Raw genomic sequence first — 12,236 nt, 5'->3', positions numbered from 1 at the left:
GTGTGTGTGTGTGTGTGTGTGTGTGTGTGTGTGTGTGTTAATAAGGCTGTCAGTCACAGCAGGGTCTCATTAAGAGCGAGGGTGGTGCAGCCTCACCCCTCATCACTGTGGCCTAACACTGTCTGCACACCTACACCGGGAACATCAGGAAACATCTGCACAGCCTCCAGCCACAACACAAACACCCCCAGCGTCACGCGCCGTTGCCCCCTCCAGTGGTGGGGGATCATTATTGGGGGTGAAACGTCTCTCACGCGTGGTGAGAGATCCATATTTTAGATTAATTAGACAGCTTAAGAGGACAACACATGTTCATTGGTGGCTGCTGACCTGGACATGACATGGACCTGGACATGACATGGACCTGGACATGACATGGACCTGGACATGACATGGACCTGGACATGTCAGCTGTGAGTCTGGCCGGGGGCCCCCGCGCTCGTGCACACGTACCAGCGCACGTCAATCTAACGGGAGGCAGTCGAGTCCAGGGAGCGTCTCAGCGGTCCTGCAATCAATCTGAATTGATGCTACCTGTTCATCTTTGACTCCACGGCAGTGCATCCATCACACACTGACACCACCCCTCCCCCCCCCCCCCCCCCCCCCCCCCCCCCCCCCCCCCACATATGCAAAACAGGCTATTGTCATAACCTGAGAAGCCTCCACAAAACTGTGCTGGATGAGGGGGGAGGTCTCTGCCCACGCCACCAATTAAGCCCAGTAACAGCAGCAATAAAACCTGGAAACAGACAGGAAGGAGTTGGGCTTCCAACACACGTTGGGGGGGGTTGATGTCCCCCCCTCCTCATAGTTCTGCCTCGAGAATCGACAGCTTCTATATATGCAGCTTATTCCTGACTTATCTGGCAGCTGACACATAAAAACAACACTTTCTCAAGAGATTCCCTCTCTTCATTTCCTTTTTTGGTTGCAATAACAACAAAAAAAAGTTAGCCTAGCGCGTACGCGAGCGCGGGATTTATTTTAGCACCTGCAATATTCCAAAATCCTCCATAAACCCGTCATGCAGCATTTTAATTTCTCCTCTGCAGTCACGTGACCGCCTGCTGAAGTGATGAAGAAAATCCGGACGTTTTGTCCCTCCTATATTTTCTAAACCCGGACAGACGGGAGACGTGAGGGTAATTAACATTCCTCAAACAATCCCTCTGTAAACAGGTTTCCAGAGCAAACACAGCATTTGTGTGTGTTTGCTCAGCTTGGCCTCATTCAGAGGTGGATTTATTTTAGGAATAAACCACTAAAATTCTCCTTCCGCCCGTTTCCGATGTCATCCCGCTAGCTTTTAACGATATATTTGTTGAGACTGAACCAAGGAGAAACGATGTTCCCGAGCCGGAAGTGTGTGTGACTTCACATCCAGCTGCAGTGAGGGAGCTGTTAATTTCCCCGGGCACACACCCAAACACTAATCAATGTCCCGGGAATACGGCGTTCCCCGACTTCCGTCTTCCTCCTCTCGCTTCAATTTGTACTCATTAGAGATGATCCATTCTCCTTCACTTAGCTCGGATTGGTTCTGTTTCTCCTTTTCACACCTCTGGTACAAACATCTCCTCAAGCCCACTGGAGGGTTCTGACAAGGAAGTACTTACGCTGGCCCCAGCGGCCCGTGCGCGGGTTCAGGTAGTTCGGGTACAGCCCGTTGGGTCTGTCCATCTTAGCTAGCAGCTTCCGGATGTGCATCACCTGCGATTATCAGGAGACACGGAAAAGGGGTTTGCTATTCCCAACAAGCTGCATAACCAGACACCAATGACTCGCTAGCTGTTAGCTGTTAGCATATCTACCTTCTGGTAGTAAGCAGGGTTTCCAGTCAGGTAGGTCAGGTGAACAAACTCCATGTGCAGAGTCCCGAACTCAGCCAGGATGCTGCTTCCAGCCGAGGCCCAACCCCAGTTACGACCAACACCACTGGAGGGGGGGGGGGGGGGGGGGGGGGGGGAGGGGATGGAGACACAGAAGAAGAAGAGAGGTGAGGTGTCAAAACAAAACTGGAGAAAAAGGTGATTTTAAACCAACATCAGACTGCTGCCTGTGGTGTGTTTTTGTGTTTCTGACCCCGTACGAGGCTTCAGTGACCCCCCGCCCACAACTAGAAGCCGGTGGGCGTGAATGACATTTACGTTTAACACGCAGGTGCCCTTTACACAGAATTTACCTGATGACATTTGCACGCCATCGCCAGGTCTCACCTTGGGATGACGAAACGTTTGAAACGACGTTGAGGGCAACGCAAAGTGGCTGGATTCCGTTACCGTGGGGACCGTGAAAGTCATGCACAGAGCCCCGTGTGGGAGGACTGTGCGTGTGTGGGAGATCCAGGGTTACATCAGATCACCGCAGCTTCGAGAACAACAAAAGACGCAGCTGAAATTTGACATTTCGCTGCATCAAAAGCCCAAACTGGGCGAGTTGGAGGGGTCCTAGTTAACGCGGTGGATGTCTCTGTTGCACGTGCACGCTGAATGCGAACGCCAGACTCAGAGAGGGAATCAGAGAGATCCAGTCTCGCTTTAATTCCCTCCCGGATTAAACCAGATTAAAGGCGGCTTCCCTGACCTCTTCAGGTTGACGATGGCCCAGGGGATCCCTGTGGGGGTGTTGAAGGCGGGGAGCAGCTTCTCAGCCAGCTGGACGGCCTTCATCTTGAATACCTGGAGGAAGAAGAGGAGCAAATCAGATTCTACTTTTATGCCCGCTTTAAATAATCTGGAAACCAACGATTCCCCGATCAGGCATAATCTCTGAATGTTTGAGGGGCCGGGAGCGCCGCCGCTGAGGCCGTTCGTCAGTGCTGCGTCTGTAAAAGGCTCCAATCTCACCGTGAAGTGATTCAGAGGAGGTCGAAGGTCGGAGCGAGCAGAGAACCTGATGCTTATCCTGCCTAAAATCCAGCCAGGCCCAAACGAGCGTGTGTTTGAGAGATTACACAGGTTCTCCCTCCCTGTCTGGCAGATTAAAAAAGGCTTTGTTTTTAATCTCAAGGTGCCAACCTGAGCGATAAAAGCAGGTTATTGTGCGGCTGAACTGTCAGAGCGCAGCCTGAAGGATGGAAATGTGAAGGGAGAGGAGCTCCTGGGGGAGAGAACAGCCGGAAATCAGCAGAGCAACAAAGTTAAAGAGGCTGAAAGTGCTGCAGACAAGCGTGATTAGCATCAGCGCCAGCAGAAAGGCTCGATTCTTTACCTTTGAGCTTTTCCTCCGCTCTGAAATACGACTTATTAAAAAAAGAACACGTTGAACCGCGCGCGCTCGTGCCGATCGGGATCGCACGGAAAAATCTTGATCCGAACTGAAAGGAGGCAAACAGTTGGCGCCGTTTCATCAGGAAGCGCCGTTCACCAACAGGAAGCCGCGCGTCACCGGGCGGCAGGAGCGGCTCCGCCGAGACGACGCCGGAATCCAAAGCAGATGCTGATTCATGACAGAAGCTGGCAGAGCTCCTGTCACGGACCGGAGCCATAAAAATCCTGCCGTCTCTGGCAGGTGGAGGGAGGACGAGGCGGCGCCGGGGTTGGTGGACGGATGGGGAGGGTCATTTAAGGAGGCGGAGCTGGACCCCTCGGTACGGACCGCGCTATGACATCATCCTGGGCAGCAGTAGCGGGTGAACCTGGCCGACGTGCACTGGTCTCGCGCAGATAAGCGGTTAACGGGTCACGTGCACTAAAGGCCGGGGGTGTTGCCGGGTCTGAACCGTGTTAAAGAGAGTGGCGTTGCTCCGTCACAGGTTCTCGAGGAGACGGGCGGAGCTGTGATCCACAAACCCACAGATCGGCCACAGATTGTGTTATTACACGTGGGGGTTTGTGACGTGTGACAGACTCAAGCCGCTAAATTCACCCAACACTAGAAAAGGGAGGATTTAACTCCACTCTGAGAGGCGTCAGCAACGGAAAACGCTCAATGGCGCCTTCCTCCAAATAGAGCATAAAGTATCGTTAGGCGTCCTCGGTAAATTTCCCTCTGCTAAATGAACAATTTCTTACAAAATACTCTAAAATAAACACTATTAAATAAAGCAAGACTAATCTTAAGTGCTCATTACTCAGTAAACTCAGCATTTTACACTATAATGGAAAATATTGTGAATGTGAGATTCTGCCCGCCACCCCCCCCCCACACACACACACACACACTGTTGACATGTAATGGAGGCTGCTAAAGGGATTAAGGAGCAGACTGTGAAATGTGCTGAATGAGTCTGCTCGGTAAGAACGGCCCTGAAGGCGAGGAGAGAAACGGGATTAAGTCACCCGTAATGTGTTCCCGTTACTGGGTGTCGTTTCTGTGCTTCCACGCGCCACAAAGGCGAGCTGCCACAGCGAGAGTCATCAAATTAGCATTACGTCTGCTGCATGCGCTGTGTTCTGAAAGGAGCCCGCCGCCGTGCGCGTCTGGCTGCTACGGGCCCACCTGATGGGCCCTCAACGCTACATTCAGCATTAATCTTCACCACTATCGTTGCTTATTTGTTATAATTATCCCCCGGAGGACAGATGAAAATAGAACAGCTGCCTGAAAGCCTTATAAAAATGTGGAACACGCACAAAAAAGGAGAGGAGAACATCTGCACTGGTTCTCAGTCCTGTTGGCACGGCAGCAGCTCGTTACCGGGCGCATCTTCAGGAGGAGGCAACAGGAAGATAAACGACCTGCTGGAAAACAACCGGCTGATCTCTTACTGGCAACGGCGTCGGCGTGAGCTGGTGGCCCCGCTCAGTTCAGCCAGAAAACCGTCTCTGAGCCATCGATTCATCTTTTCTGCCTCGTGACACGAGATGCTCAGGCAGCAGAGCCCACAAACAGAACCAGGGGAAAACGGAACCAGCGCCGACGCTACAGGCGATCCGGTTACGCCAGGCGGAGAGAGGCGACCAGAAGAGGGAAGAGCAGAGCGACAGGGAAACGCAGCTGAAGGAGGAGGGAAAACTAACTAACTAACACGATCCATCACTGCTGGACTATCTAAAGGCTCCTGGTCCTCTTGAAAACGGATCAGAAACATCCCATGCGACGCAAAAGCGCCGTTTCTGCCGTCATTCTCAGCAGCTGCCACAATCGCGGTTCTGTCCTCAGGATAAAATCACAGAGCTGCTAATAAGCAGTGAAAGCATGACCCATCACCTCCAGATCAGCCCAGCTCCTGTCATTATATTCACACCATTACAGCCAGGCTCCCCGGGGGAGGGGACCAGTAGCAACCATTTAGGCAGGCAAATGAGGGGTCGTGCCTTGCTCAAGGGCACGTCCAACAAGAGTGAGGAATGAGTCCGATTTGCTCTTCTCCCCCTCGGCCATTCATCACGCTCGCTCTCCACTCCTATCTCTTCATCTGTGACCATCACCTTCACACGCTGTCCTCCCCCGTCACAGGTGCCCTCCCCCGTCAACCCATCCACGCTCCACATCACCCACCCCCCCCCCCCCAGCTAGATCTACCAACAGATCTACCCGACTCCTGCTTCTCTAGGATAATCCACAGTTTGCTGCAGAAGGACATCAAATATTAAACGTCGTTATTCTCCAGCTCTACAGTAACAGCCGAGCGAACGTGGCGCTGCGATGCGTTCGCTCCCGGTGGGAAAAACCGCTCGGCTCGGAATGAAGACCAGAGTAAACAGAACGGACAGAGAAAAAGTGTAAAGGCCAAGCAAAGGGGTATTACCGGACTCTCTAAAAGACAACAACCAAAACCTGCCTACTGGTGTAAAGCCAGAAGAACAGATAAACATGGATGAGGAGCCTTCTTTCCGTTCAGCGCTCCCTTTTCCCACGTGCGACTGCCATTCCGGAGCACTTACTTCCTGTCCGGAGAGGGTAGTAGGCGGCCAGCAGTCCTCCGATAAAACGGATGTTGACCTCGAACACGGACACCTCAGCGTTCTGGAGAAAACAGACAAAAGCAGCATTATTTATGTTTGTCAAGGACACCCGGGCTCTCTTCTTCATCATCATTCTTCATCAATATCCAGCAGATGAGAACAGGAAGAGCGACGTCGGAATAAGACAAAGTAGAAATGAGGTTCTTTGACAAAATGCTGATCAGATCTATTGAGGCTTAAATGAAACAAACGATGCAACGTTTATGTAAAATATGTGCTGGGACCATAAACAAGCTGGCAGGTGTGTTAAAAAAAAATACCCCAACTGGTCATGATTTATTCATGGAGCAGTGGCTTTACACCTCCACACACACCTGCAACACACAACACGACCCTGCTCGGGAGTTGTTCATGAAGGGAATTAACCACTGCGTGGCAACGCTGGCAGGACGCCGTCAGAGTTTTAGAAAACTCCTCCCTCTCCCCTCCAGCTGCTGCAGCAGCAGAACACCGAGCGAGTGTCTCAGAGAAGCCGAAGAGCAGGAGTTTCTCATCGGATCTTCAGATCTCCGGTCACCACTCAGGGTCGGGGGCCCCCACAGCAGCGGTTCTGTGGCTCCCACACACCCAGTCAGGTCTCTTCACCTCTTCCTGTGTGCATCACACTCCTCTCTGCACCATTCAGCCTCTGCCACTGGCTCCTGCACTAATAAATGATTAAATAGCTGCCAAGTTCGGGGGGGGGGGGTGAGCCAGGCAGTGAGTCACCGCTGGAGGAGCCCCGCGCTCACCCCCCCGATGATGGATGTGCCAGCCCGAGGCGGCGGGAGCCAACGCTTTAATGGACTTAGTTAAACGACGCGCCGATGTCTCCGATTAATTGAAACTCTGATCAGAGGTATTGATGGAAAAGTGGAATGTTAATGGCTAATACTGTTAATGCCGGGCTGGATTTAATCATTAATGACAGTCAAATATTTCACTCTACCTGACAGCCACTATTGTAAAGCTGCAAAGGCCCGTTCAGGCCCCCGTTAGGCCCCCGTTAGACGGTTCCACACTTTGGTGTTTGGATAAGGAAGTGTGGCCTTTCAGCGTGATGATTAATGTGCTGCCTTGACCAGCAGAGACAGTTCTCCTTGACCTCCGCTCACTCCACTGTTTTCAGAAACTCCATTAAGTTGCTTTACAGCACAGGCGAAGCTCCTCTGCACCCCCAACTTTCTCTCCCTCCTTGTCTGATTTGAGGGACCGGCTCTTTCCATCCTGCTGTCCAGCACGTTCCCGTCATTTGTTCCTCGCCCAGCTGTGACTCGACGATGCAGGAACATTCACACTAATTAAGGGAACGACTCCAGAGCTCACGGAGAGGGTGAAAGATGTGCACATTAGGTGGAGTCGGTACTGCGAGGTGGAAAATACTGGATGGAAGCGTGAAACTGGGCCCTTTGCAACACTCTGCCCTCCCCACCATCTTAAAGGACCGAGGATTTAGCCGTGTCTGCAAAGGCCAAAGCTGAAACTCGGACTCTCCCGGGACCGTTGGGGAACTCTGCAGCAGCCGGCAGCTATTTCCTCTCATTTGCCTAATGCATGCAGGTGTGAGAGCAGCAAGCAGGTTGTTCAGGAAAACACGGCCGACAGCGTCTCACCGCTGGGGCCCCGAGCTCCAGGCTTCTTCCCTTATCGTCATCCAGCTTTTGGGGTATTTTTACACCAGTAAATGCTGCAAATCCATATTCTGGATATCACGATTACAAAAAAAAAATCATCTCCTTTGACGAGGCTTTATCTTTAATTTACTTTTCTTTTAATACTACACTCAGCTGTCGTTCATCGGACCGATTCCAAAGAAACACGACGAGTCCAGCCCCTATAATTAAACCCAGGTGGATATTTTTAAAGTTTCGACGCCCGTATCCAGATATATGAAAGATATGCTGGTAGAAAAACAGCATCGCGGGTCAACCATCAGCACAACTCTTCAGGTGCAAGTCTAATTTTATCCTGAAGAGGATGCGTAGATGCAGTAGGAAACACGGCATACGTTTAATAACGTTCCATACGTTTGTTTTCCTCTTCTGGTTCTCCATCCTTCATTAAACCAAGCCCCCCTCCTGTTCTCCACCATTCCCGCCTTTATAACCCCTCCGATGTTTGGCCAGTGATTCAGAGGTTAATTAGCCCTCCGAGTGTCAGACTGTTAAGGTTCCCTCTGACCTCCTGCTAGTTGCCCTCTGATTGTCTCAGTGTGTGGGGACTAACAAGCTCGCGTCGGGCATTTCAACGCGCGGAAAAGTGAGGGAAAAAGGTGCAGCCGGAATAATGATTCAGAGGGAGAAGAGCAGAAGGGTCGACGGATCTGAGGAGAGAAAAGGTGGTGACAGCTGAGACTTTATGGAAAAAGGGAGATAAGAGAGATCAAAAGATAGAGGTATGCAAGTATCCTTTAGCAGGTGAGATGTGGGGGTGGATTGATGAAAGAAAAGGTATAAATAAAGGACAAACCATTGAGAGAGACAGAAGAAAAGATAATTAAAGAGCAGCGAGAGGGCAGGGAACAGAATGGAAAATGATTCAGGCTTAAATGAGGGGAAAAAGACTGAAGGCAAGACTGTGATGTGAAAGGAGAGGCCTGCCACTTCTGAGTTATATCAAACAAAAACTGATGCGGACGGAGTCATAGGGAAAATGGAAATAAAAACTACACTACAGGCGACTGTCAAATGCAGTAATGAAGGGTACGAGAGCCCGATTCCAGAGAACAAGAGACAATAGAACACAGAAAACATATCAGCTGAAAAAGAGGTGGCTAACAGGGAAACTGGAGGAGAGGAGGCAGTTAATGATAAATGAAAAGAACTGCACTTCTGATGGAAAATGGAGGAAGTGAGCGCGCAGGTAATAGTGGCTGAAGAATGGTTTTGTATTCTGAGATGATCAAATCATACTTGAGCTGAAAGCAGGCGGTGGAGGATGATACCGAGCCTGGAGACAGCGGCTCCGCCACTTAGATTAAACAATGAATTCTCTGGGTTGGGTTTTTCTGAGCACAGAAGGTTAGAACGCACCACACCAAAGTCCAGGTTCTGTTCAATCCACTCCTGGCCGTCCCTGAACTCCTCGTGCAGACCCATGATGTAGAGGGTGTCCAGTGCATCCACGATGGTGGCCCCTAGTTGGGAATTACCTGCAAAACAAAGACCAAGGATTCTGAATGAACAAGTGATAATGGACCACCTGTGAGCTACACGCGAGGACGCAAAAGCTCTTCTTCTTCTGTGGTTTTTGCTCTCCTCCTGTCCACGCTGGTGCGTTCACATGCATCGGTAATTCACAGAAGCCGACTTCTCTGTGTTCTGCTCACGGCTGCCGCTGCTGTCTGAGCCCCGACAGAACCCTGATGTCCTCCCGAGTCACTCACCCAGGCTGCAGCGTGCACGTGCACGGATCGCTGCGACCTGCTGCAACATTTATGGGGTCCGGCTTGATGTGCAGCCTGTTGTGACGCTGTTGTCAGACTGTCCTCCCCCTTTGAGGGGGGGGGGGTGACCACGACATTCACGCCCCACGGCTGCTGATGAACTGCAGGTGCTCAACACGCAGCCACAACCTCGTCAGAGCTCCTCATTACGCAACCTTCCCCACAACTCCTTGAGTTTGCTCCACCTTTATTGGGGTGCAAATGTGGAACATGTTTGCCTTGCTCTCCCTCTCTCTTAAGGAATGAGCTGTTCATCTCGTAACGTAGCTCAGCAGTGAGGAGGAACGAAGAGGTAAAACTGATCCTAATGACACCGATTAGTGACACAGGTGACGTTCTGCACCAGCGCCTCTGCAGGATGTCCCGACAGCGGGAGCAGCCTCATTTAAACGACTGGTTCATGCATCGGCGACGGCGGCGGACGCGGCCCTTTAAATCCTCTCATCTCGTATCGACTGCGCTGCACGCCCCTGGAATTCTTGAGCCTCCTCCTTATCTCCGAGTCCGTTCAAAAAGAAGAGGGCATCTGGCATCACGCAGGAGCTGCAGCGTTATTATCACTCTAAACAGGAAGTGCTAAATCACTCGAAAAATACACTCCAGTCAGGCAGGCACGGCTGATAGCGAGGCGCTCCGGCTGCGTGCCGGATCTTGACAGATTGGCCCCTATTGTTGGTAGAGCAGAGCCCCTCTGCTGCGCTACGCCCTCCCTGACCCCCTCCCTTCACCTACAGGTATGCCAGAGGCAGTCATGGCAATGCCACACCGGGGAGGCCAAGATGAAGTCTGCTAAAGTTCTCCTTCGGTGCCGTTATGGCTAACAGAGCAGGAGGCAGCCTCCCTGCATAATCACAATACTCAACATTTAAGCCCCTTATACATGTGTCGTTGGAGACAGGCCAGTTAGTTGGGAGGTGTAAACACGGATTTAAGTTGTTCCAGCACAATCAGGGTGGCAACATCCTTAAATCAATAGCCTCTCCGTCAGGATAATCCAGCATTAGCAACATGCTGAGAAATCTGCCCCTGCTGATAATCTGCCCACCTTTGATTGTTTTACTGCCATTATTATGGCCACAACAATACTCCACCTTCCTCCATTCATCCAAAAGCTTCTCTTTCAGTGCCAACTTCATCCTCCGAGGCCACCGAAGGGCGGATGCTGCCAGGCAGCGCTTATCTGAGACAACCTGGTTTAACCTGTTCTGGTTCCTCACCACCACCTCAGTCAGATTAAAGATGCGTGTCCAACTTTATGTTCTGAGTTCACCGACAACACGCTCCCCTCAGTCACTGGCACAGATTCACAGGGACAGAAACGCGTCGGCGTCTTTCATTTTCCATCCCATTCGCCCTCTTGGCTTCTTCCGAGTGGCCTCCCCACCACAAATAAATTCGAATGGCTTTAAATTTGCTGTTGTCTTATTCACATTTTCAACAAATATCTTTTTAGTGTTCCACCGTTCGAATGAAAATAGGCGACGTGTGATGTTCTGGGATTTTTTTTTTTTGTGAATCTCCCCCCCGAAAGAATCCTCGTTTCTGCACATTTCTGAGAAATCTTTCCTATTCGTGCAGACAAATTTAGCACCGGCAGCTGTACTAAAAGTTTAATCTGAAAGAGGGGAGCAAGGGAGGATGGAGACAAGTTCTGAAGGAACTCTGACATCTTGTTGGGAGAATTCAATTCTCCCCTCGATTGTACTTTGAGCTGCGAATGTGCCCGGCGAACGGCTCGGCCAGGGAGCTGGAAACAGCGCATAGCTGGAGATATTACCACTAAAGGGGCACAATAACCTGGTGGAGGCAAACACAGGCATCAGAACTGGATTTTCAGAAAGAGAAACCATCATTAGCGGAGCAAATGGAAGCTTTTAGCTAAACACACATCCTGAGGTGCATATTAATCAGCTCCCCAGCTACCTGAACCTTGCTAAATGTTGCCTGGGGATTCAGTCAGGTAAATATTACGCTGGTTGCTGCCTGATGATATATCCAGTTATCTCTGTATCCGCAGTGTTGCAAAAAAAAAGAGCGAGTGGCTGATATCTAAGTCCATATTTAGCATCGCCCCCAAATTTGATAAACACGATTATGAACCGCGCCGTCTGCAGCAACAACAAGGCAGCAGCAGTCGCACGGTTGAGCGAACCAAGCAGACCTCGCACATCCCAGGCGAGATCAAATCCACACCGTGTCTTCAATAAGGTCACACAGCCACCAACACGACCCAATGAGGAGAAACAGCCCGCGACCCGACAACAAAACAGCCTGGAAACACCTCACAGGGCTGAAATCATCACACCGCTGACCAAGATGTTAAACGCCATTAAAACAGAAGCAAAATGAACCTTTGTGTCCAAGGCTGGAAGATTTGGCTCCAGCTGTCCACGAAGCTCAGCCTCATCTGCTGACAGCGTAAATAACAACAGCATGAACAACCTCTTTTCCTCCGGCCTTGAACCTCTCATTTCAAGTTAGAGTTTTCTGATTTTAATGACTTGTTTGGTTACAGAAGACAGTGTCAAAAGGTTTAAAGCTTTTCTAGTAATTAAAAGAACTTTAAAAATTCTGCACAGGAAGCCTGCGTAAAGAGATAGAAAATTATTGAACTGTAGGTATTTACTAGCTTGCTTTGCAGTCTAATATAATTACATTTCACAGTTATTTAAATTAACACATGACTGAAGTGTTTGCAGTGCTGATAAAAGCATGTTTGTACAAGCAAACATGAAGAATGGAGCGATGCCTGAAAGGAGGATTGTGGCATTGTGTTGATTCTGGGGAACAAAGCTCTAATTTACTCCATTTTTTGTGCTGCCGTTACAGCAAACGCAGCATAAATGCTGATGTGGAGCGAGCGTTCACCTCTCCAGCCTTCTGAGATGACACCCTGCCAA

General features: G+C 50.5%; 1 protein-coding gene across 1 annotated transcript in view; it reads right to left on the bottom strand.

The window, feature by feature from the left end:
• Positions 1-12,236, bottom strand: part of man1a2 (mannosidase, alpha, class 1A, member 2) — a 32,232-nt gene that overhangs the window by 7,887 nt on the left and 12,109 nt on the right. Inside the window, 6 exon segments of the mRNA XM_003962244.3 lie at positions 1,620-1,713; positions 1,815-1,938; positions 2,587-2,681; positions 5,832-5,846; positions 5,848-5,913; positions 8,924-9,042. Coding sequence (XP_003962293.1) covers positions 1,620-1,713; positions 1,815-1,938; positions 2,587-2,681; positions 5,832-5,846; positions 5,848-5,913; positions 8,924-9,042 — 513 coding nt within the window.

Source organism: Takifugu rubripes, chromosome 1, assembly GCF_901000725.2.
Source record: "Takifugu rubripes chromosome 1, fTakRub1.2, whole genome shotgun sequence".
Lineage (NCBI taxonomy): Eukaryota > Metazoa > Chordata > Actinopteri > Tetraodontiformes > Tetraodontidae > Takifugu > Takifugu rubripes.
The sequence above is the reverse complement of the archived record's forward strand: the minus strand, read 5'-3'. Positions and strand labels throughout refer to the sequence as shown.